Genomic DNA, 27,436 nt, shown 5'->3' on the forward strand with positions numbered 1-27,436 from the left:
CATAACCAGGAAGTTAACACCAAAGCCAGAAAACTTTTTTGCCGGATATGCTAGGCTAGCAACTCTTGTTGGTTTATATGGGCGCCATCTTTGTATCTTGTACGTAGTTCTTACATAGATCTATGGTTCACCCAGGTCTAGAGTAAAACCTTTTCATTTACATTCACACTGCACACAAAAGCCAGATGTTAACAGGTGTACGTGGGTTTTTTGGCCAGTGTGAAAGGGGTAACACTCAAACTTACACCAGGATGTGCGAAAATGGTGTTTAAACTGCTCGGTCTCTCGTGCTTCCATATGGCCTGTTTCACGCTGCTAAAATACTCTGGCTTTATCTCGACGGAGGGATCTTCTTGCACGGAGTATAGCTGCTTCATACTCTTCTTTGCCTGTATATTACTTTCCACTCATTCGTTGATTTTTTGGATAAGTCAAAGTACATAATATTAATATCAAGGTAACAACAGTCATCATTGTGGAGAAATACGTAGCCTCCTGCCCAGGAGTATTTCCAACATGTGATAACGCCTGAGAAGGACAATCTCCTGCTGTGTGCTGCATGTTTGAACAAGCACAATTGACAATTGAAAGATCTGCTTCTCTGGATACTGTTGGAGTTCGTATGTTAAAGGGGCTTTAAACACCTCTCAGTATACACATAGCCCACAAACTACAGCCTCTGGAAGGACCGTAACTAAAACATTAAAGAGAATAACAGAGGGAGTATTGTTTTCAGGTCTGTTTTAAACGTGTGGATCTACAGTTTTACACTGGAAGCTGCCATGTTCCCCCCCCAAAAAAACACATTGCATTGGTTTTATTTTGAAACGTCAGAGCGGAAACACGTAGGAGCTCAGCTAGCTTGACAGCTAGCCTACGCACCGACTCTCCTTGCTGCCGCTGATAAAACGGTTTTGTGCAGGGGCTTTCTCCTCCATCACTTCCTTCCTTCGAGCAATGTGTTGCGAGGCAGCGAGATGTGAGGAGCACAGCTCTTCACTGCTTCGTGCTGCTCAGGGGCCATGGCGGAGCGGACACTGAGGAACCAGCGGCGGGAGCACAGCGGGTCCACAGCGGCGGCGGCGGCTCAGACGAGGACGGATCCACGTTACCTGCAACACGGCCACAACTATTACTAAGGGAATATAATGGTGACGGCTTCTAAACTTTTACACACATCTCCAGCTCTTGATGGCCGGTTCAACTTTTCTCTAACTTGCATGTCCCTAATGTCGATGGGATCGTAGCGAGTTTGTTCTGCTTCTCTTTCCTCCCAGAACGTCTGTCCTGTTAAGCCATCTGCCTCCGGCGTAAATCTGGCGCACTGTCCCGCAGTGGCTCATAGAGAGCCTCTTTAATATTTCAAAGCCGAGTCACTGGAGGTTAACATGGGGGCAAAGCAGAGCAGCCCGACCGCTAATCCAGCTGCTAACGGACGGACCAGAGCCTACTCCGGCTCGGACCTGCCCTCCAGCACGTCCAACAGTAACGGCAGTAACGTTAGCAGGACTAACGCCGGGGGTGTGAGGTATCATTACAGCGCGTCCGGAGCCTCCGGAGCCACGTCCAGCACCAGCCAGCACCTCGGAGCAAGGGCCAGGTCTGTAGGGGGCTCAGGGGGCTCTGGGACCAGACTTCCGTCCGGCATCAACATTCCGAACAGCAGCGGAGCCTACAGCTCCCAGGAGTCCGGCGGCAGCAGCCCGGAGGAGGCGGTAGACAGGGAGCGCTCGGGCGGAGGGCACGAAGGTCCCCGGCTCGTGATAGGATCTCTGCCAGCACACCTCACGCCTCAGCTGTTCGGAGGTAAGCCGACACTGACACGAGCGTTACAGCAGGGCTCGGCGGGAGGTTGAGGATGGAGGGCAATTTTACCACAATGTAAGTGTGCACATAAAGTACAATAGGGTTTATATTCATTTTACAAGAGTGTACTGTGTACTAGACACTTTATCCATATATTGGATATGATATTTAGCTGATTTCAAACCAGCAGAGTGAGCACTGTTCAGCAGCAGAACCTAGGAGTTCTGATGTAAAGATGGTGTCATGTGCCCTTTAAACAGGACACATCTGAAGACATATGTGAACAAATTAAAACAAGAGCAAAGCTTTGCTGGAACTAGGCTTTCAGAGTGCTGAGGCCATGAACCACCTCAGAAATGTTTATAACGTCTAGAACACTGAACTGATGTAAATGGCGTGATTACATTTTCTGTCAGTTTCATTTCCCAAAGCTTTCAACAGGGGGCGCCTGTCTCTGGATTCACCAGGAAGTACTGAAATCTCTGTTTACTTATTGTTCTAGAAATATTCTCATTTGAAAATACTGAGCCTAAAGTAGTGGAATCAACCAATAAGATATCAGATTGGTACCAGATAAAGTTTTACAATGTAAACTCCCAACGGTTGCTAAGCCCTCAGATTGTCAGTATTAATACTCAGGACATCCCCTTAAAGGAACATTATGTAACCTTTTTACCCATTTTGATGGTACATTGTCCTGTAATAGGGTGGATCACAGTGTTACATACATGTTTACTTCAAGATACAGTTTTCAAGACATTACACTGTTATGACGTAATGAGTTTTGTTTGTAGTTAGCACCTACATTACGTCTGACAAGTTATTACACACCTGGGATTTGTATTTTACGACTGTCAAAAATTGTGGGTGTGTGTGTGTGGGTGACGGTGTGTGTGTGCCTGCAGTTCTTCCGAGTACTAGTGACGTCACTGGTTCACGGAAGGATGCCAGATTTTACGCCGCCCCAGAGACACAGAGAACATTGAGGGGGCTCAGTGCTGTGTCCCTCAGCATGAACTAAATTCCAATAGATAGAGATTAAGGTTGAAAAATGGCAAAGTTAAAGTACAATATTTGCCTAAGGTGAAAGTATAAAGTAGCAGAAAATGTCAATACTTCAGCAAATAAGTAAATAACAAGTACCTCAAAATTGTACTGCAGTACTTGAGTAAATGTAAATGTCAGCTGTCAAACAAGCAACTTGAAGACATCAATGTGGGCTCTGAGAACATGTGTTTGGGATTTTTAAACTATCTTTAATCAGTTTTTACCAAAATATGACAAATGTCTCCATGCACTAAATACAATTCAGCCATGAGTTGAAAAAAGATTTAGTTACTTGAGTAAGAATATCTGATAAAATACATTAACGAGCCTAAGAATCTGACAAAGCATTTTATGCCACATATTCAACTTGATCCATACTCAAAATGAACTGAGGTTCAATAACCAGACCCTCAATGAAGCAGAGCACTGATGATACAGTTTAATGTACATAGACAGTGATGGTGGCCAGTGAGTGAGTCTCCTCAGCTGGTCATGTGTGAGGATGATGACTCACATGTGCAGGCTGAGCCAAACATTGTTAAGATGAATGGTGTGAGCCTCCTGGTGAACTTCTTGTTGATTTTATTGATGGGCCATTACACCTGCAGTGACTGGAGTCTTCAGATCACTAAACATTCACTCAGTCCAGGTCTTAAAATGGATGAAGTGACACAATCAGCTGCTCTGATGTCATTAACAACTCTACACCAGCATCCACAGGTCAGTCACACCTCTCCTCATCACACACTGAGGTTATTGAATTAGAGGGCAAGGGTGTTTTTAGGTGTCCAATCATCTCCAATGAAAACTGCAGCTGAGGAGTGCTTCAAGTAGACCTGAGATTCAGTTTTCACTGGTTTGTTCTGTGCCTCATAGTTTATTGTCTTACGCCTGGTGCAAAATGGCAATGAGAGCCTGGACACAGGCTGGTTCACAACACGTGTACACTCTGATTTTATGATTAATGAGGCTGCTTTCAGTTATTTTGAATTTTGAAACACAGTAATGTCACTGTAACAAATGCGGTGGCATATTTTAGCAGCAAAACTAAATGCTGTAGTTATTAACTGGACGGGATTTCTATTCTCGTTAACCCTCCACCAGTGTAATGGATTTCTTTGGCAAGGGGCTTTTCTCCAAAGTATGTGAGGACTTTGTTCCTCACTTGGCCGTTGAGATCTTCAGCTTCTCCCTCTCTATTTTCTTCTTCACTGCTGGATTCAGAATCAAGGAGTGAGTCAAGTAAGGCAACGGGAGTTGTAGGTCCAGCATTTGTAGTTATGGTCGAGGTGGAGTTGGCAGTGGTGCTGGTACTGTTTTGGGCACAGACACTGTCACGCTGCTGCTGATCCACCTCACCTTCTCATTCTGAGTGCCTGTGTTTGCAGCTTGGCTTGCACATTAAATGCCTGCTCCGGTGTCACAATCTTCAGTTTTCTGAACCTCGGGTCGAGGGCAGATGAGAGTCTGAAAAATTAATCTCCTTCTTCCATCGCTGATGAAGCTGCTTGGTAGCGGTGACTTGGAAAGCCTGTACTGCTGCTGACTCAAAGGCAGCACTGTGTGTGCATTGCACAGATTGTGATATATTTCTCCCCACTCATAAACACAGTGGCACATTCAAAGGGTTTAAGGGCCGTTAAAGCTCCTCAAGCAGGCTCCACTGGTCGGGTTTTAAATCGAGGTAGCGTTTGCCCTTCTGTGTGATTGCTGAGGTGGACAGCGTTGCGATACAGGCCACCTTTGCTCAAGCAGTCTGGTAATCATGTAGAACTTGCTGTTCCATCCTGTGCTCACATCCTGCACAAGCTTGTGCTCTGGTGTGTTGGTGCTGTTTTCTCTCTGCTTGTTGCATGCTAGCTCGCTCTTTTTAAAATGTTCCACGAGACATGTAGCAGCCCCATAGCTTTTTCAATGCTTGAGTGCTTCAGTGCAGAATTGATGGCCAGTTGGGAGGTGTGGTCAGTGCAGCAGACAGAAGCCCACCCATGCTTCTCCTCCAGTATGTTTGCCGCAGCCATGATATTGGCACCATTGTCATGCACAATGGCTTTCATTTTGCTAGGAGGAATTTTAAATCTGGCTGCTCCCTCCTCCAACCACTCTGCGATGTTGGATGCTTTATTGCTGTCCTCCAGTGGCAGAGTGGTATGACAGATTAACTCCATGTTCCAAACGTCTCCAATGTAGTGGCATGTAATGCCAAGGTAGGCTTCAGTGGCTTCACTTGTCCATACACCAGTAGTAAGAGTAATGTTGCTGTTTGTGGCCCTCCTCACTCTCTGGAATGTCATCTGGTACGTTCTCTCCATCAGTTTGGTGAAATGGGTCCTTGAAGGAAGAGTGTGACCAGGGTTGAGCGTGTGAATCATTTTTCTGAATCCCTCATCCTCCACCGCTTATAGTGGCCTGATGTCGGTTACCAGCATACTGAGGATACCATCAGTCAACAGCTGCTTGTTGTGGTGTGCATGGGACATCCTTCCTCCTTCCTCAGAGCGTAGTCACCCATGTTGAGTTGTTTCTTTCTGAAGTGAGAGAGGCAATATTATATCAAATCATTATGCATGTTGCACAATTTACATGAAACTCATTTAACTCAATACAGCCTTGTTGTTTTAGTTAATATTTGCTGATGTAAAGGGCAAATACAGATAAGACCTCTGCAATAAAAAACAACAAAAACAGAGCAGCACTTCCTCACAAAATGTGTGAAGTATAGACATATTAGAGAAACACATGTTAAAAATGTAATAAGTTACAAAGGGTGTCTTGACCTAGTGGATGAAGAAAACTTAACAGTCCTACTAGGGGAGAACACAAAGAGCTGTGATCTAGCAGCAGTCTATGTTCTGCCTGCCACAAACTGAGGGACAGTGAGTGACAGTCACCTGAGAGTTGTTAGCGTTATATTTGATTTTTTACAGACAGTTTTTATGTGTTACGTAATGTCAGTAAAGCCATATGTGAATATGGATTTGAATTAAAAAAATAAAATAAAATAAATAATTGGACATTGGGAATGCAACCTTAGCCATGCACAGAGAATAATAGGGAAATGTAATATATATTTTAACAGAACAGACATTGCTCAAGTTTCTTTTGTGAATAAACAAAGAATTCACTTTAGACTATCTCTTACTATAGCTTAAAATATTTTCAAAACTCCAGTGTCTCTCTGACCTAATTTCAGCTAATTACCCAACTACAGTCAGCTACATTGATCCATCACGAACCTGAGAGCACAGATGGAAGGTATTTCTGTCTCATATACATATGTTTTTAAAATGTAAACCTGTAATGTAGTGGGGCCCTAATCTTGTGCTTGCAGGATCAGCAGGTTTACTATTGGTTGGTGAAGTCTATCATTTCCAAAAGTTCATCCTCTCCAAACTTTTATCAGTAAGCCTGTATAACGCACAAATACTCGTCCTCATTGAAAAATAGTTTTTTTAAAAACTAACTAAATAGACAGGCACTACGGGTCAATGCTGACAGGTTATGGGTTTTGAAACATTTACTAACTCACCGTGCCGAGTCTCCTCCACCCATAATGGCTCCGATGTGCTCTCTCTTCAGGTGCTCATGCAGTACTGTTGTGCTACCGTGCCATTCGAGATCAGCTTGGTACATCTTGCAACTAACTGTTCTTTGCAGACTTAAATATGAAGTGCTCCCACACTGTTGATGACTAGAGTCGTACACTTTTCTCTTCTGTAATGTTTTTTATTGCCTCTGTAGCCTTTTCCATATTGCATATGCGTAACAGAGCCAATTCAGGAATGACAGCAACTCTGAGTCGCTTCTTGTTTGATCACATGAGCAAGGTGCGCCATTGGCTGGCTTACTGCTCCCCACCGTAGGAGACCGTAACTGCTGCATTGAATGCTTTTTCCTTAGGTATCTACCGCTCAACCATCTTTGACTTTGACTGTGCCACAGCACGTGCATCAATAACATCAACCAGCTAATTGATGATGAAATTAGTTGCCACCTAACTTGTGTACCTTTTGTTTATCCAATTTATTCAGTCATGTTCAGGCATGTGTTTATTTAGTGTGTTTAAGCACATGAAAGCAGTCAATGAAAATATTATTCTTTCGCAGGTATTTTAGTTATAACAACCTTGAGCTAGCGTTTCTGTGTTTATATGTACGGTATTCAGTTTGGGAAATCCCATGATCTCTGGAGCTAAGTCAACAGGAACCAGATATCATCATTGCTTCACCAAAAATTGCTCTAATGTGCCTTCCACATTTGTTCAAAAATTGAACTGAAAAGTCCAAAAGTCAAAATATATTTAAAAAAGGGTTGATAAAAATGTATCGATGTAATAATTTCCAAAATCCACAACATATTTTTACCTAATGAAATATTCTGCTTGTTTCAAAAATATCATTTTCATTGTGGCAAAAAAGTATTTGCCCTCAGATTTCCACACACACCTGACAGCGTGGTCTAACAGTAATCTTACAGAATGAGAAAGTATATTTATATAACTACAATAACAAACAAGAAAACAGTTTGTCCCAGCACCACTGAAGATAAAATCAGTCGCTCAGACAAGTGCTGTTTTCTTCCTTCCTGTTAAATCAGTAATTCCCCGGCCATATTACTTTCACTTTAATGCAGTACTGTTGAAAAACAAAAAGCTGAAGCATAATATTGATGAACTCATGGTAGTCTAATAATCATTAAATATGCTCTGTGTGGGAATCACACTCTCTCACACACGTCAAATACTGTATGCCTATGATACAGTAAGAACAGCTGATTTCACACTTAAGTAATGCTTCAGCTTCCATCATCACTGCCCTTCCTGGTGGATAGATAACCATTGCAACTGGTTTCCACACATTGCGCTTCATCATCACTACATCATCGTGGGGGACCTCATTCCAGTCATGGACTCTTCCAGGTCCGAGCACAGACCCGTCATGCACTGGTTAGAGCCCCGTCACGTAGGAACGGGAAGTTTTAAGAGGCTTCATCTCTAACTGGCACACAATTATTTCCTAACTGTATGTTCAGTGGTTGCTAGGATTTAATGGGTTGACGTGTTTTTCTCTCAGTTGGTTTACAAATAAAAAGCCAGCGGCGGAGCTGATACAGGGGATTGTGAGCCATAATTTCCCCACTGGTAAACACATGAGCCGTAGTTTCCCCATGAGCTTTATGAGCTAAATAACCAAATGATAGGTTGTTGGGTATCGTCACAGTTCCATGACGGTATCGCCACCTTTTTTATCGCAATATCGTGAAATTCGGTATGTCATTACATCCCTAGTCTAATTACAACCCCTTTGTGCCCTGGGCCTCACTTTGCATCCAGATTATCCGCCGTTTAACTAGCAAAACAGAGTGGACACACCCTAAACATACTGGCAGCATCCGCTTTAGACCATGCACCATAGATCATTTAAATGAGGCCCAAATGGTGGGAAAAATTTGCTCACAGAGAAAAGATGAAAACTCTCAAGTTGTTGGAAGCGTTTGACGAGGACAATAGGCCTGTTTGAGATACATTTTGCCTTGCTTGGAAAGTGGATGAGAGCAGGTGGGTCCAGCCGGGAGAAGTGGCATGAAACTGCTCACAATTTGGACAGTTTCCGGCAGAATTACAACACAGGAAGCCATGTTAACACTGATCAGATTCTGAGTGAATGAAATGTTTTTTAAGATCGCATTAATGTCTTAAGCTTTTACTGATTCACCAGTAATGCTGTTTGATTGATGTTCTTTGTAATATGGTAGTTAAATGCCTGATCCATCTCAAAAGAAAGAAATTCAAAACATCAATCATGAGACCATAGTCACATGGCTGCTATTGTCCTCTAATGTCAAGCTCAGTGTTATTTGGCTGTGTTCCAGGTTGCAGGTTGTATAAATGTAAGGAGACAAATTGTTATTTCACAACATCCTGATTGATCATCAACTGAAAAGATGATTGGGAAATATTTCAAAGTAAAGCAACACCATGAGTTAACCTGTTAGCTGACATGAGTGTTCAACCATATAGTGTACCATACCATAGTGTTCACCTATTGTGTTGTGTAACACTATCAAATGGTAATGATGGCCAGGAAGTGGTTAACGTTAGCTAACAGAACTAGATGGTTATCAAATATGTTGTTTTACCTTGAAATATGGTCTAATGTCCCTCTAGATTTCCACTATTCATTGTCTTTTCAGTTGTTGCTCAATCAGGAAGCAGTGAAACAGCAGGAGTTTCATGCTAACGTATATTTTTATGTGCTAACAAATAGGGCTGCTGTTTTTAACCTGTGCTACAGGTCATTTTGGGACATTCACAATTCATTCCTCATCATCTGAAGAGCTACATTAGATCTGTGTGTAGTCCTGGTCAGCTTTATCATTGCTACATGAATGTGTCGTGGTAGCTAGCCAGAGCCAGAGAACCATTTTTGACAAGGCACCGCTTCTTAACCCACAGCCTTTATTTGTGTAGCACTTTTCATACATCAAAGTAACACAAAGTGCTTTACACAATGAGAACAATAAAAACAACACCTTTCACCCCCTATGATTATTGGAAATTTGAAAATCGTGACTCATTGCTGTTGAGTCAGCAAAATGTTTCTTTTCTATACACTGAAAATGAAGATATCATTGCTCCATGTGCACACTGCATTGTCTGCAAATGAAGAACCTGCATTTAGCACTTGAGTTATAATTTCATGTGAGCTGGCCATCATAACACAGTCCATTTAGTCTTACTGTTTATTTTATTGTAGTCCATTAAAGATTAAAAAAACTGAGGTGGGTTATTCATATCAATGTTGATGTAAGTGAGTGTATTCATTAAAGCAAACACACATGCATGCACAGTAAATACGTATGCAACAGGTTGTGTAGCTGTGTACACAGTTTGTTAATGTGAGTGTGAGTCAGCAGCAGGTGCCTAATGATTAACTCACACGTCAGGTTTCCTTCCTCTATAATGGTGCACGGGTGAATAAACACACACACATGCACACACACACACGCACACACACACAAACAGATAGAGGTAGAGGTAGATGGATAAAATTTTCATTTGTGGTACTCGGCACACAATCTGGATAATCCATTGGTTCTTTTTCATTACTAAATAATTGCTTTTAAAAAAACATATTCAGAATAAATTCAGAACAGGAGAAGACTAAATGTGTTAAACATAACTATATTGTTTCTAGAGCAGTAACAGTAATATTTATGACAGTAAAATCACTACAAACAAACAAAAATGATATCTCAGTAGAAACAGACATAAAATATAAATAAAATAAAATTCCTAAAATCAAAATAGTACTAAGTGACGTTTAGAACACATACACTCAGTACACTCAGTCAGTATCAGTTCTCTCTCTGCAGGTACCTATGGTAGATGCAGGAGGGGCTGGTTTGTCTCAATCAGCATCAAAGTTTACAAGAGTTTGCCAAATTTACAATTCATACTGGTACTGGTACATGACAAATTACGCTTTACAGACTACATATGGACAGCTTTCGTTGTTTGTAACATTTTGGTAATAGCCGAGCTAGCATACTGTGCCTGTGTAAAACCTTACAGCTCTCATCAACCTCAATCCAGATGCAACAGGCAGATGTTTTCTAGGGCTGGGTATTGGCAAGGACTTCACGATATGATATCACGAGACATGTACCAGTACCTCAAGTAAAAAGTAAAAACAAATTGTATATGAATAATAAATGCTTTATACATGCCATTTATTATTAAAGGACATTGTTCAAGTAATTTGTTTCTTCTTTTTTAGAAAATCGTGACAAATACTGTACTGTGGACTATATATCGTAATGATATTGTAATGTGAGTTACATCCCTAGTTATTGAGTTTCCCGTGATTTTAAAAGGACACTCTGATTTTTGATTTTTTATATCCATTAACAGTTCTTTCTAGTCCTGTTTCTAGGGTCCCCCTGCCTTATATGTCTGAGATGTTTCACTGCTCCAACACACCTGATTCAATTGATCAGCTCATCATCAAGCTCTGCTGAAGCCTGATAACGACCCAGTCATTCATTCACCCAGTTTCATTGAAATTCATCTTTGCAGAGAAAATGTAAAAACTGAAACACTCAAGCTGCCCATAGGCAAACATCTCCTGTGTTATACACCCCTGTCTTTGATACCAGCTACCTCAAACTGAAACTGAAAACTACATTTTTTCAATAATACCTGCTGACCCACCTTCCATATGGTTCAATTGTCTAGACTCAATAATAACAACATTTTACTGGAAAAGCAAAAATCAGTGAATTAAACAGATTACATTACAGTAACCACAACACCTTGGAGGTCTTAGTGAACCAAACTTCTTTAACTATTTCCTGGCTAATCAACCACAATTCATAACAAATGGATTCATCCCACCTAACAGTGCCAACCCTGGTTAGACATCAAACAGCAACAATGCAAAGTACTGTCACTGTCAACCCTGCCATTTATCAGCAACTCCATAAAACACTACGAATGTTTCAAGAATCCTACAATAGCTACCGCTCTGACAGCCTGGTGGAAACGACAGAAAATGATGCACTGAACACACCCTGTAAATCAACACTGCTATGGAATAACCTGGACTTCCAACAAAACCATAAATCACTTCATTTACCACTAAGCTTCAACACATAATCCAAAACTCTGCCTTCATACCCTTCACAGAACTGATTCACAATCACAAAATAGACCAAAAACTTTTTCAATATCTACCTAAAATCGGTCATACAAATACATCAATCAACTACTTCCCACACCACCACACACATATATGGGTCATCCATGCCATCTCACCTTGGGCCTCACACTTCATGTCATGGATTTTCTTGAAATGATATAATCAAGTTGGATTAAAACAGCAGCATGTCTGCGATGATTGAAAAGAAACAGGTTTGGGTTGATTACTGCAAGATGTATCGCAAAATAACCAGAATTATTTAAAAAGGGTGATCATAATGTATTCCATCATTAAGCAGTTTGACATGATAGTGAGATTAGAAAGGATATGTCCTGGCTTCATTTCCTGGATAAGCAGTCCGTGTGCACAGGAAGATAATGTCATAGTCCAAAGTCTACAACATTATGTTTGGGTTGTTTGAGGAATTTCTGTCCCTGCTAGACTTTAAGCTGGAAGCTCATGATGTAAATGCTTTCCTGTTGTCAGTGAATTGATAAAGCTTCCCATAACAGAGTCTGATAACAGCTCAGCAGTCTGGTTTTGCCAAACTGATGCAGCTCTTTAATTGAAGAAAACTTTTGATTTCATGGATGCACTCATGGGGGAATGGGCCCAGACTGAGAAATTAGTTGCTGTTTCCTTGCAAAAAAGTAATTACAGCTCGGTCAAAGGTTTAATAAATCAGTCTTTAATGTTGCACAGAGCTGTAGATTTTCTAAAGTGTATTCTGTACGTGTCTTTTTTCAACAGTACCAGCAGCTTTAATATACGTCTGCAATAAGCATTTATTTGCAACAAACTGTTATCCATTCCATATAGTACATCCTATACATTTGTATGACTTCCAGAAACCATGGATGGAGACACATTGTGATAGTCAGTCACACCTCTGCTGTGTTGTTACCCTACTCTGATAGAACTCAGCAAATAAAAATGAAACGATAACAGCATAACGTATCGGCTCTCAGGACATAACACTTTGTTTTAACACACAACACTTCACTCATTATCTAGGAGGCAGATATTTATGATACTTGCTGAGTGTATTCATGTTCCCATGATGTTACACCAATTTCAACTCATTCTCTGTTACCACCCTCATGTTTAATTTATTGCTAAGACTCCAAGAACCACAAAATTACCTCAGACATTCTGTCCTATACATTGGTATCCTCAATAAAATGAAGTGACGTTGAGATGGTGAAGTAGCTAATGGGGCCCCTGTTCACTATTGGTATGCTTCTGCTGATTCACATGCACAGTTCTGTGTGATTGACACAAATGACATACTAATTGTGTGTGTGTTTGATCTTAATGCCCTCCCTCTGACTTCCACTGCCTCCCTGATCTCACTTTAGGAACTTCTATGTGTCTTTCTGGTCTTAAACTAAGGTATGCGTTTAAATGCATTGATGGTGAACCCTCAGTTGTTCACATGAAATGTGACAGAGGTAAAAATTGCAAGCTTAAAGAGAAGTTCAGCCCTGCCTACTCTCATACCTCCAGACACCTGACCTATCACTGCATTAAGTGGGTGTAATTATTGACTCAAACATCATAAAGGTAGTCAAACAGTTTAGTTATGGCTGATAAGACCTGATTAAACCCTATATACTAATAGCAATAATAAACATGTTGTCTTATGGTAACAGGTGCAACCAATTTAACAGTAGAGTGAGGAAGATGACATCAGGCACAATCTGTACATGCTCACACAGTCCTGAGACAAGGTCTAATCAGCCACTTTAAGTCAAATCACCTGTGCAGGTTTTCCATGTGTGCACAGGGTGCATTTATGCTAGGCTGTTCCACTGACAGATACTGCTCAACTACAGTAAATATTGTGAACTGGTGGCTTTTTCCATAATGTTTTTCTGGAAAAGAGTGACTCCTTGTTGGTACAGTGGCTGTTTCTAATGAACACTATACTTTTGTGTGAGCTTAGCTAACAGGTCTTGGCGTGGCTACATGTTGACCCTGTGCCGGTTAACATAGCAGACATAGCTTGTTGGACAAAGCTTGAGCTTACATGAATTTGTTTTCAAAGCTGTTAATTGGCAATTTTGAAGTGTCGCATTAGATATGGTTGATGGAAACGTTTTATACTAGCTCGAGGTAGTGTTTGCCTTTTTCAAAGAAGTTTTAATGCTCTAAATGGTAAATGGGAACACCCTTTTAAAATAAGTTTTGATGCATTGAACGCTTCACACGATTGATTAGTTTCCATTCCAATGGTAGAAGAAGCTGTCTTCGGTGCAACTACTAGCTCACATGGAAGAATAATTATAACTTGCCCAATTGAAAAAAATCCTGATCTCCTTTTTTTTCTCAAGATGGCAAGGATGACTGGTTTTGTTTCTTCATGTTCTTTGAGGATCAATGGCGGTGGGCAAACAACTGGTTTTGTTTCCACTTTGCAACCTCTACTTCTTACATTTTCATTATTACAACTATGATGTGTAATACAGCCCAAGCAATCAGTCAGCTTCTGACAAAACTGCGCTTTGCCTAGCCTAGATTATTTGCTCCAAACTAGCTGATGTAAATGCGGCTAATTAACTTTCTTTTTCTTTTTCTGAGATTTTTCAATAGTTTGCTTCAAATTCTCTTGACAGTTAGATGGAAACACATCTATTGTCTGATCATTATGTCACATATCCAAAGCTCTTTTAAAGAGTGGTATTTGTCAGTGGAACACAAGTGGACATTCAAACAAACCCACAACCCAATCGTATACTGTTTCATTTGTTGTTGTCATCCAAAGAGGGTGTTGAGAAATAAATCATCTTAGGCACATGAAGGAGTGCAAGGACTTTCTAGGACTGAATACATAAGAACTACAAAACAGAAATAGATTATTATACACAGCCAGACTTAAAACAGTACCAGCTGTCTGCTCTTGTGGAATACTGTCACTCATCTCCAGACTAAACCATATCAATGAATACTAAAGTTCAATAAGTTTAATCATTTATAAAATGCACTCTTGAGGGGCATTTTTTATTGGGTTGTAATAAGGTAGTTACGATCAGTCAGACAAAACATGCCAGATGCAATAAGAAGCTGTCCAGATGAAAGCTCAAGGAGTTTAGCCGCCTTCAATCAAATTAAGGTTCTTATGATTTGGTGTCATGTAGGAATAGAGGAAGATTTCATATTTGTATTAACTCTTCCACTTGTTTAATTTAACCCTGCTCTGCCAGATACAGTTTCCCAAAACACAGAGAGTTAATGGTACAAAGATATCTCCTGAATAAACTGTGCTCTTCTATTGTTAGACAGAGCTAGCTATAGCAGCCAGTTAGCCTGGAGAGCTATTATCATGGATTAACATCAGCATGTTCCCGGATGGCTAGTGTGTTAGCTCTCACAGCTATAGCACTTTGGCAATTAGCCCTGTGAATAGTCCAGGACTGTGTACAGTATTTCACAAGGACAAGTGAATGCACTTTGCTTCACCACTTGACCCGCAAATTCACACCCTTGACAAATAGTATGATGTCTTGACAGCAACCAAGCTAACCTAGCTTCTTAACTCAGACAGTTTAAATAATTTTATTGAATAAAACTGTGTACAATGGTAACCAAAATACAAAAGGGGAACAGCAGTTCACCAACTACCCCAGCTAGTAGTCAGTACGATTTGTGCTGTAACCATTCTCTGCTGTGAACAGACCTTAACTCTAAATGTAAACTAAAAAAGTACCCGATAATACAATTGCAGGGAAATACTGTATATTGATATCTTGGATTGGAAAGGTGTGTTTTCTTTCTATTTAGGTTTCTATATGTATTTATTATTACTACTATTCTTTTTTGTTGTTGTTATATTTACATGAATGAATGTGAAAAAGAAATGTGACTTTAGGGCCATTTAGACAATCCTGCAGAATTTCCAATAAGATCATTGCATTATCATCATGCTCTAGTTGGGCAAATTGCATCACAGGGCACAGTACACTTGATTTGTCGACACAGGACTGTCTACGTACTACGGTAAGCGTGTTGCGTCATTGCGTCATTTCCTGTTGTTGTGTTACTGACTGATAGCGTAACTGTGCTGCTCCGGCTCGTCCAAGCAGATTATTGTTGTATTCCTTTCTGCAGCGACCGAGATCCCGCTTGTGATCGGGCACTTGCTGGTCCACTAAGGCATTCAACAATACTCTGTGTTTATAGCTTGGTCGCCGGGCTTGCTGCTGTTTGTAGCTCTCTTAGCTCTGCTGGCTGATCTATCGTGTCCTAGCTTAGCCACTATCAGCTAGCGATGGCTTCTCTCTCTCCCTCTCGCTCTCCTCTTTTCTCTTGCTCAGTGTGCCAGATGTTCAGTTACACCTCTGCCTCCCTTAGTGATACTGGTACATGTATTAAGTGTAGTTTATTTGTAGTGTTGGAGGCGAGGCTCAGTGAGTTGGAGGCTCGGCTCCGCAGCATGGAAACTCCGACTGTAACTGCTGCAGTTAGCCACTTAGCTAGTGCGGACCGAGCAACTGTAGCTTCAGCTAGCCGTCCCTCGGCAACTCCCGAGCAGCCGGGACAGCAGGGCGGCTGGGTGACTGAACGAAGGAAGCATAATACCAAACCAAAGCCCACGTTACACCACCAGCCGCTTCACGTTTCAAACAAATTTTCCCCACTCAGCGACACACCCGCTGAGAAACAAACTCTGGTTATTGGCAGCTCCATAGTACGAAACGTGAAGTTAGCGGCACCAGCGACCATAGTGAAATGCATCCCAGGGGCCAGAGCGGGCGACATCGAATCAAATTTGAAACTGCTGGCTAAAGCTAAACGTAAATATAGTAAGATCATAATACATGTCGGCGGTAATGACTGCCGGCGACGCCAGTCGGAAGTCACTAAGATTAATGTTGAGTCGGTGTGTAACTACGCCAAAACAATGTCGGACTCCGTAGTTTTCTCTGGGCCCCTGCCAAACCTAACCAGTGATGACATGTTCAGCCGCATGTCATCATTCAACCGCTGGCTGTCGAGGTGGTGTCCAGCAAACGATGTGGGCTTTGTTGATAATTGGCGGACTTTCTGGGGAAAACCTGGTCTCATTAGGAGAGACGGCATCCATCCCACTTTGGACGGAGCGGCTCTCATCTCTAGAAATTTAACCCATTTCATTAGCCAACAACCAGCCTGACAACCCAGAGTTGAGACCAGGAGGCAGAGCTGCAGTCTTACACGCTTCTCTGAGCTTCCATTAGATCAGTTGCACACCCAAAATTTCATTGAGACTGTGTCTGCCCCCCGACCACCTAAATTAATTAAATTAATCAAATCAAAAGTCCACAGAAGAGGAGTTGTGCATGAAAATCTAATAAAAATTAACAGCAACTCTGCAATCTCAAAACAAGACAAGAGAATTAAATGCGGACTCCTAAATATCAGATCCCTGTCATCGAAAGCTGTACTAGTAAATGACTTAATTTCAGATTGTAATATTGATTTATTCTGTCTTACTGAAACTTGGCTGCATCCTGAAGAATATGTCAGCCTGAATGAATCCACTCCACCCAGTCACATTAATACTCACATTCCTCGAGGCTCCGGCCGAGGAGGTGGTGTTGCAGCTATTTATGACTTAAGTCTGTCAATCATTCCTAAACCTAAATTAAATTATAACTCATTTGAAAGCCTTGTTCTGAGTCTTTCACATCCAACGTGGAAAACTTTACAGCCAGTTCTATTTGTTGTAGTGTATCGAGCACCTGGTCCTTACTCAGAATTTTTATCTGAATTCTCTGAGTTTTTATCAAGTCTAGTCCTCAAATCAGATAAAGTAATTATTGTAGGTGATTTTAATATTCATGTGGATGTCGTTAATGATAGCCTTAGTACTGCATTTATCTCATTATTAGAATCTATTGGCTTCTCTCAGTGTGTACATAAACCAACTCACTGTTTTGACCACACCCTTGACCTTGTTCTAGCTTATGGTATCGAGATTGAAAATCTAACAGTTTCTCCACAGAATCCTCTTTTATCAGACCATCACTTAATAACTTTTGAAGTTCTATTACTGGACTACACACCATTAGGCAAAAACTCCTTCACTAGATGTCTATCTGATAGTGCTGTAGCTAAATTTAAGGAAATTATACCGCTGGCACTAAACTCAATGCCATGTCTCAATATAATAGAGGACTCCTCCACTAACCTCAGTTCCTCACAAATCGATCATCTTGTTGATAGCACTGCAGGCTCATTGCGAACAACACTGGACTCTATTGCCCCCCTGAAAAGGAAACCTATAAAGCACAGGAGGTTAGCACCCTGGTATAACTCGGATACCCGCAAATTGAAGCAAACATCACGGAAATTTGAAAGGAAATGGCGTTCCACCAACTTGGAAGAATCCCGCTTAGCCTGGAAAGATAGCCTTAAAACATATAGGAAGGCCCTCCGCAATGCCAGAGCAAGCTATTACTCGTCATTAATAGAGGAAAACAAAAACAACACCAGGTTTCTTTTCAGCACTGTAGCCAGGCTGACAGAAAGTCACAGCTCTACTGAACCATGTATTCCTACAACGCTCAGTGGTAATGACTTCATGAGCTTCTTCAATGATAAAATTTTAACTATTAGAGACAAAATCCATCATCGCTTGCCCTCAACTGGCACTATTGTATCTTTAAACACAGGAACCTCAGAAACAGTTCTAAATTCTGACTTATATTTAGACTGCTTCTCTCCCATTGACCTCCACCAACTAACTTCGATGGTTTCTTCATCTAGACCAACAACTTGTCTCCTAGACCCCATCCCAACTAGGCTGCTGAAAGAAACTTTACCTCTAATTAGCACATCTTTACTAGAAATGATCAACCTGTCTCTATTAACAGGATACGTACCACAATCCTTTAAACTAGCTGTAATTAGACCGCTCCTTAAAAAGCCTAATCTTGATCCAGAAACTTTAGCCAACTATAGACCTATATCCAACCTCCCTTTCCTCTCCAAGATCCTTGAGAAAGCAGTCGCCAACCAGCTATGTGACTTTCTTCATAAAAATAGTTTATATGAGGATTTTCAATCAGGTTTTAGAGCACATCATAGCACAGAGACGGCACTGGTGAAAGTTACAAATGACCTCCTAATCGCTTCTGACAAAGGACTTGTCTCTGTCCTGGTCTTACTAGATCTTAGTGCTGCATTTGATACCATTGATCATCACATTCTACTACAGAGACTGGAACACTTAATTGGCATTAAAGGACCCGCATTAAACTGGTTTAAGTCCTATTTATCGGATCGATTTCAGTTTGTACATGTTAATGATGAGTCATCCCTGTATACCAAGGTTAGTCATGGTGTTCCTCAAGGCTCCGTGCTTGGACCCATACTATTCACCTTCTATATGCTCCCTCTAGGAAATATAATTCGGAAACACTCCATAAACTTTCATTGTTATGCAGATGATACACAGTTATACCTATCAATAAAGCCAAATGAAACTAATCAGCTTACTAAACTCCATGCATGTCTCAAGGACATCAAGACCTGGATGACCTGCAATTTTCTGCTGTTAAACTCAGATAAAACCGAAGTTATAGTACTTGGTCCTAAACACCTTAGAGATGCATTATCTAATGATATAGCGAGTTTGGATGGCACTAACTTGGCCTCCAGCACCACCGTCAGGAATCTGGGAGTTATCTTTGATCAAGATATGTCCTTCAACTCCCACATAAAACAAATTTCAAGGTCTGCATTTTTTCATCTACGTAACATTGCAAAAATCAGGCCCATCCTGTCTCAAAAAGACGCAGAAAAGCTAGTCCATGCATTTGTTACTTCCAGACTGGACTATTGTAATTCTCTATTATCAGGCTGCCCTAACAAGTCTCTAAAGAGTCTCCAGCTGGTCCAGAATGCTGCAGCACGTGTACTGACAGGAACTAAGAAAAGAGATCATATTACTCCTGTACTGGCCTCTCTGCACTGGCTCCCTGTAAAATCAAGAATAGAGTTTAAAATCCTTCTCCTCACTTACAAAGCTGTTAATGGTCAGGCACCATCATATCTCCAGGAGCTCATATTACCCTATCACCCAACTAGAGCATTACGCTCCCAGAACGCAGGATTACTTGTAGTTCCTAAAGTCTCCAAAAGTAGAATGGGAGCCAGAGCCTTCAGTTATCAAGCTCCTCTTCTGTGGAACCATCTTCCTGTTTTGGTCCGGGAGGCGGACACCCTCTCTACCTTTAAGAGTAGACTTAAGACCTTCCTCTTCGATAGAGCTTATAGTTAGGGCTGGTCCAGGACAGGCCCAGGCCTGTCCTGGACCAGCTCTTAGTTATGCTGCTATAGGCCTAGTCCGGGGGACAATGACACACTGAGCTTCTCTCTCCTCCCCTCTCCTCTCCTCTCCATCTGTATACATTATGCCTGTATACATGCCCCATCTCTGCATGTCACTGACTTGCTTCTTCCCCGGAGTCCTTGTGCTTTCTAGTCCTACAGGCTCCCTTGGATCCTGGCCGCGCCCGGGTCGTGGATCGTGGATGCGCCCACTGCTATGGCCCTGCCTGATCGTGGATGCGCCCACTGCTATGGCCCTGCCTGATCGTGGATGCGCCTACTGCTATGGCCCTGCCTGATCGTGGATGCACCTACTGCCATGACCCTGCCTGACACCCACCACTACTGTCGCTAATATTAGTCACATCTCTGTTACATACGTTCCACTACTATTATCGTACTGCATTGCTACATACCATCCTTGCCATTGATCATTACTACTGTTATCACTAGTAATCACATTTCCATGTGCATTTCATCATTATTGCTGTAATACATCTTTGTGTACTTTCACTCCTGTCAACCATCGCTTATAATTGAATACATTGTGATCTCGTTGATCTGCTCTGTACATGCGACATCTATTGCACGTCTGTCCGTCCTGGGAGAGGGATCCCTCCTCTGTGGCTCTCCCTGAGGTTTCTTCCGCATTTTTTCCCTGTTAAAAGGGCCTTTTTTGGGGCAAGTTTTTCCTCACTCGAATCGAGGGTCGAAGGACAGAGGGTGTCGTCTCTGTACAGATTGTAAAGCCCTCTGAGGCAAACTGTGATTTGTGAATTTGGGCTATACAAATAAAATTTGATTTGATTTGATTTGATTTGCATTAGTTGGATTTAGTCCTTCATAGCCTTTTTCAAATCCATTGGTTTACAGACTCTAAAGAACATAGCATAGCCCACTATCTTCAGCACCGTAGTACTTGCTGGTTGCTAGTCTTATGACAGGTGATTCTGAACGTCAATTCAAGGTTTTGGAATGGAAAGTTTGGAAAGTCTACCTGTATTCCCGGACACATTTCATTAGGCACTGAAGAGGAAACTTGTAAAACGCATCAATATGCATTAAATAGTAGGCTAATACCAACTTGTCTGTCAGTGAGGTCGTTTTGTAAGCTCAAGCTAATTTTAACCGAACAAATAGCTGCTGTAGCCTACAATTAATTAAATGTCGATCTTACCGCTTCTTGTTCTCCTCCAAATCAACACTGCAGCACTTGAGAATCATGATGGACAAACAGTTGGTAGATAAAAAATAGTTTGTAGCTCAAAACCAACCGTGATAGTGTTGTACGACCAGGGAAAGTGGTATATACAGCTGCTAGCATGTGGGCCTTTTCAACCTGCTTATATGACGATCATGATCAATAAAGTGCTAAAGCCTGTGAAAAGGTAAGACGAGCCCGTGTAAGTGCAAGCGTCTGACCGGCTCAACAATGCGATGGCCCACCTGGACTTGACCCAGTGTGCCAGATGGCCAGTCCACCACTGCACTTGTTCAAATATCAGGACATCACCTGACACCTAAAGCTCTTCAGACTGGAGGAAATTTCTTTGAGGAAAATTTAAGTTTATTGTCTTCCTTTGCTTCCATTCTAGGATGCAGACATAGTCAGGTACCGCGACAGCGCTGCGATGGACAACTGCCGTCATTGCATGTTAAAAAACTGTGATGAAGACGTATGAATGATATTGTGTTCCGACTTTGAACATTTTAAGTGCTGGCGGCCGCCTCCAAAATGAATATGCAGGAAAATCTCTGTATATATATAAGAGCCAAAGCCAGACTGGAGCTGTGAGCTGGTGAGGAGACAGAGCACTGTGAGACAGAGTTTTACTGTTGCCATCATTATTCATTAACAAGAAAGCAGTGATGCCTACACTCTCTCATACCGAGAACAATAATATTGTGTCTGTCTGAAGGACTGTCCACAGGTCAGTGGGAGGTTTCAGGAGATCATGCACCTCAGAGCTGAGCCATGCTGGTGGCTGCCATTGGCTGAGTGGTCAGTCCAGGTTAGCTGAAATCTATCTTGATGAGATAAGCCACTGGCTACCTAACCTGCTCTCCTAATCTCTGTTGCTGAGTCCCTTCATTTGAATACTGCAGCAGACATGTGCTTGTGTCTCACTGCATGGATGCAGCAGCTGTGACGTCACCAGCAGGTCCAAAACATTGTTATGCATGAAGTCCTCAGTTTTGAGGCTGGGAAGGTGTGAGGACAAACAGTTTGATCATCCAACACACACTTTGTTTAAAGCATAATGACACCTTAAAGTTTGAGTTATGCTTGAACTTCTCCATTTTAAAACCACAATGGAAATAAGGTCTTTATAAAGCAGGGTAAAAAGTCAACCATCATAGAAGGTTTCAAAAGCTGTTTGACCATCTGATAAGCAGTTATGATGAAGTATACTGGCAGCTTAAGGCTCAGCAGCTGCAGCTTCCTACTTTGACACAGCAAAATTCTCATGCCTTCATGAAACAGGCAGTGCTAGCAGCTTGGTAACACAGTAAATACTTGCAGTTCATGTAACACAGCTAACATGATTGCTTTCTCCATTTTGGACTTTGGTTCTCACTGTTTCTTCACAGGTCAGTGCTGTGGCAGACAATGTTGAACAAATTCTATGAGCAAGGTGATCTGCATTTCAATTTCTAATTCCATTTCCATTTCACTAATTGTGAGTCTACTAGCACCAACTGGCTGGACCTCTGTTGAAATAGATCAGTCACTTTAAAGGGGGGGAATACTTATGCAATTATTTTACATTATATATTTTCAATTAATTGACATTACTTTGTAGAAATCTGTTTTCACCTTGACATTAAAGAGTGATTGATGATGATGATCATGATTCCATTTATAAAAGCAATAAAAGGGGAAAACGATTAAGGGTTTGAATACTTTTTATAGGTGGATCTGAATCACACTGCAAGTCAATTACTAACCCTAACCATAACCCCAAGTTGGAAGTCAACCGGCATATTTGAAGCCTTGACTGTGAATGGCGAGCAGAAAAGTGTGAACTGTCTCAAGTTCACAAAACACCTGGAATCATTGCTGAAACTCTTTGTCTTTGTATCGACCCATATAAGTCCACACCGACCTGGTGGCATACACACACAGAGCTATGTGGAAAGTAGGCATAACTCTCTGCTGTTAATTGCAGAACAGGCAGTGTACAGGGGTTTATCAGAGCTTTTTCACTACAAACAGCTGCTTGCTCTATCTATCAACAAGGTTGATTAGGGCACTGAAACAGAAACGAACAATAGAGCTGCAAACCTGAAAACCAAAACAATGAGTTGAAAGATGCTAAAATGTCCCATAGGGCTAAGGGGAACTGCAGAGTCAAGTGATAATTCTCTGTAGGTTCATCACTTCGTGCAACTCCCATACACATTTTAACTTGATCTGTTGCTGATATGAAATATTTATTAGTGTACTTATAGTTCTTAATAGCTTGCGTAGTTTTCAGCTAACCAGCTGCTACATTTTCATAATATCTTCCCCAACATTGTCAACATGTCACCCATTCTTTTTCATACATAAAACTTTTGTGTGTCATAGAAATCACTATAGAATATGATGGTGTGTGAAAGCAAGAGTGAAAGTGCTGTTGTGATGAATTATGATTTATGGTCCACACGACATCTCATAGTTCTTGATTATCATACAATCACCTCCTTTCAACTGTGTCATTGTGTTCCAGCCCTCCTGCTGATAAGACCTACCATACATAGTCAAAGTAAAAACACTGCGGGTAGTGTATTTACCACACTACCTCGGCTAGGTTTACTGTGTGTGAGTGTATTCAGTGCCTGTTGTGGCAACACTCATAGAGCCATGCCCCGTCCACATGCACACCACTAACAGCCAGTCAGCAGGCACTTAGAGCCTTTTGGTTTGTTTGCCAGCTGACGTTTTTTTTTTTTTTTCAAACTCCCCCTTGCTGTTTTTCTTAAGTGCTGTCCATCTGCCGAGTCTCAGATGGCAGATAATTAACAGCACACACCACCTGGTGAAACCTTGACTGTCAATTGTACTGACCACAATTGTGGAAGTGGAAACAGTGGAAACCCCCCTGAAAACCATTAGATTTTTAGCTGATCATACAAGTATCTTTCCCATTATTTTGATGTTGAAGTTTTTATTTGTTGAATAATTTAAACAATCTTGGTGCAAACTGGTGCAGTCCATGTGTTGCCTTCAGCTGTTTCTGGGGCTAGCTGGAGTCAGAAATTTTAAGATTTTAAAGGTACACTACGTAGTTCTTGGGAAGAAATTCTAATTAGAACTGAAAAATCATCATCGATTGATTTTGATTAAACACTTTTCTAGGAACCTTATTTCCATCTGAGGGCAGCTTGTTTATTCAGTTATGGAAATATATTCATGAAAAACTTTTTTCCGGGTTTGTTTTATTACTTTATTGATATTGTAAATATTACCTTTCTGCATTTGAATTTCTTTTCCTAAAACCTTTAAACATAGTGGCTTGAAAATAGTTGAGTTGTAGTTTTGTGTACTTTGTATTTTGGGTATTTACTTTTATAAAAACAGTTTAACATAGTGGGAAAAGGGCTTATTTGCTTTGTGTCTGAAGCTAATCTTTACTACAGTCATGTCTGTGTGTTATTGCTGCATTCACACCTGGAAACGTTCATGCATATTCCATGAATGTTACACCACTGCTAGTCTTGTAGTCGCGGCAGATAAAAATCATAAATTAGCTTTGTCATGTTGCATATTTGTAATGGTTCATTAACAACTTTAACTTTTACCAAATGCAACTTTTATTTTTTGTTGACAAAATCGGTATGAGCACCACCAATACCACCTCCGGTGGTAAAGCTCTCGATATGGCTAGCATGTGCATGTGTTTTGAAAGCAAATGAAAGAAAAAGAAACGCATTTTTAATACACTTTTTTTTTTTTTTTTAAACAATGATACAAAGACATGACATGATGAGACAAAATAAGCTTTGTTTTAGTGCCGTACCACCAGACTACAGAGCAGCTTCTTTCCTCATTTTGTACTCATTTTAATAGGGCTATCTGATACACCCACTAGACTCAGCTAAAAACACTGCAATGGAGAGTCTAAGGAGCTCAGCATTGATCTTTAAGCGCGCCTTATTGATTTGAACAAGTCAGGAAAGTCACTTTGAGCCATTTCAAAGCAGTTACAGGTCCCAAGATCAACTGTGCAAACAATTGTTTGTAAGTATGAAGTGCATGGCATGCATTTTTCAGGTGACAGTGTTGGATTGCAATGGAAGGTGTTATTTTATTAAATTACCTTACTTGGCCCTTAGTGGGATATTTTGATCTATCATGCTGCTCAGTGTTTGTGTGTGATGCATATGTTTACTGAGGGAGAGATGGAGAGACACACCTACTGACGTAGATAGATAGCTGTCTTACAGTGCATTAGCCTGACAGAAGGAAGACCTCTCATCCTTTACCCTACTTAAACCAATTTTCCCAGCAACTGAAAGCACATTTGTTCATCCCCCCACCCTCCTATTCTATTTTCCCATTCCTTCCTTTACCTACCTTCTAAGTCTCTGGCAACTGGCACCTGGGAGTGCAGGTGCCAGTTGTATGAATTATACAAGGCAACTGTTTCAGCTCAGCTGTCAGTGGGATGACCCTCAAAAGCATTTTTTCAAATCTGAATCCAGTATAGGATATACTTAATGAATCCAAGTCATTTAGAATGCCTTTTTTCAGATCTGTTTAGACTCAGATTTAAACATTTCTGAGTAACTACAGGTATAATTCAATTGAGGCTTGTAAACACATTTTGTTGGCCAAAGTCAGAGGGACTACCATTTGGACTGATTGACCAAATAATAGTAACAAGGTGTAGCTACAACTAAGAATCAGGTTGGGGTTTTACTAACACATATTATATTTATTATTTTTTCTGCCAAAATAACACACAGACAGGTAAAGCCAATGTCAAGGTCAGAAAAATACCAGATGGCTGGAATGCTGCTTGTGCTGGGCCCCACATGTTATTATATCAACAACTGATATGACCTGCCACTGGCGATCGATTTCATTTGAACCCCACTAAGAACATTTCCATGCATACTTAAGTCGAGCTACAGTCATAACTCGATTAGGCCATTCAATTGGATTACTGCCATTGTCCCAGTATACAGGCACCAGGGGAGAATCAATTTATTGATGGAAGTATGTCTGACTCCACCACGGTAGGTGGCGATATGCACCGTTTCAGCTAGTTGCTAATGGACCTTCATTTGGTTGACCTATGACTTTTCGCCGCTGTACATTTCGAAAGTACTCTGCACTTTACTTTTAGCACAAATGAGATGCATGCTATCCCTTGTGAAAACCCCTTGTTTTTCCTGGCTTCCTGCTACGTTTTTATGCCATGGACAACTTCCGGGTAACTTCCCTGTGCCCCCTGACTGTATTAATATTAAACGGAGCTGCTGGGTTCGAAAATTGAAGCCAGTGCTCTAGTGTTGTCACAATGCTGGAATTTCTAACCTCGATACAGTACATTAGAAATATAGATGAACCTACATTCCCTCAAATGGCCCTGCAGGTTTCAAAAAGAAGTCAGATTGTATGTATGCTCATGAGAAAATTCTCATTTGATTTATTGGCTTCAAGTCTTCTTCAATAAAGCACAATGTTCATTTTGTAAATGATGGTCCTATTTACAGTAAAATAGACAATATGTGTATACTTTAGGGTGTGGCTACCTTGTGATTGACAGCATGTACAGCTGTCAGGTCCTCAGTCAGATCCAATCAGGATAGAGGTGTATCCTCTCCTGCTCCACCCTCTTGTCCAAATATGGCTCCAAAAACAAGATGGCGATGGCCATAATGCCAAACTTGAGGCTTTAAAATAGTAGTTCACAAACCAATGTGGAGACGTCAGAGTGGTTTTGACCAGTTTCCCCTGTAGAGCTAATTTCCTAAACTGTCATAAGCACAAAAGAGCCCTGCAGAAAGAGAAAGTGGGGGTAATTTAGTCAGTCCTGACTGATGTCTGCCCTCTGAAAGACCTAACTACTCCTTATCCCAGGCAGTTTTCAACTTGAGAATTTGCCTGCCTTTGTAAAAAATGATGAAGTGATTCAAAGTGCCTGTGTTCGTGTGTATACTTGTAGGAGTTTGTGTTTGTGTGTGACACATTGAGCTAGAGGTGTGGGGCGCAGCCAGGCTTATCAGTGATAAATGAACTGATCGATAAAATTATGATGCATAAATCCCATTTAATAGCATGAAGTCTGGGATGTGCTGATTCAGGGGCTGGAGGAGAGCTGAGTTAAGGACAGTGGATAAGGAACACGTTACCCTGGGACGCTCTTTAAACAGCAGATTAGATAGGGATCAGTGATATGGTGCTTATTCAGTCAAAACTGTGAATATTTCCGGTTAACAGTGTGAAAAGTTTTTAAACTGTGGCCAAGTGACTGTTGGCTCCCTCACAGCTCATTCAGAAGTACTTAAACTGTGTGTGTCATATTGGTTTTGTCAGCAGAATACAGTGGAGAAGAATTGATTCTAGGACCACTCCAGTG

At 41.2% G+C, this 27,436-nt stretch overlaps 1 protein-coding gene across 1 annotated transcript in view; it reads left to right on the plus strand.

Moving 5' to 3' along the window:
• Positions 1 to 877: 877 nt before the first annotated feature.
• Positions 878 to 27,436, plus strand: part of znrf2b (zinc and ring finger 2b) — a 57,291-nt gene continuing 30,732 nt past the window's right edge. Inside the window, exon 1 of the mRNA XM_084356263.1 lies at positions 878 to 1,806. Within this exon, the coding sequence (XP_084212389.1) occupies positions 1,389 to 1,806 (418 nt within the window). The 5' untranslated portion in view covers positions 878 to 1,388. The remainder of the gene's footprint in view (positions 1,807 to 27,436) is intronic.

This window comes from Pagrus pagrus, assembly GCF_965226575.1.
Source record: "Pagrus pagrus genome assembly, chromosome: 7".
In the NCBI taxonomy this organism is placed as follows: Eukaryota; Metazoa; Chordata; class Actinopteri; order Spariformes; family Sparidae; genus Pagrus; species Pagrus pagrus.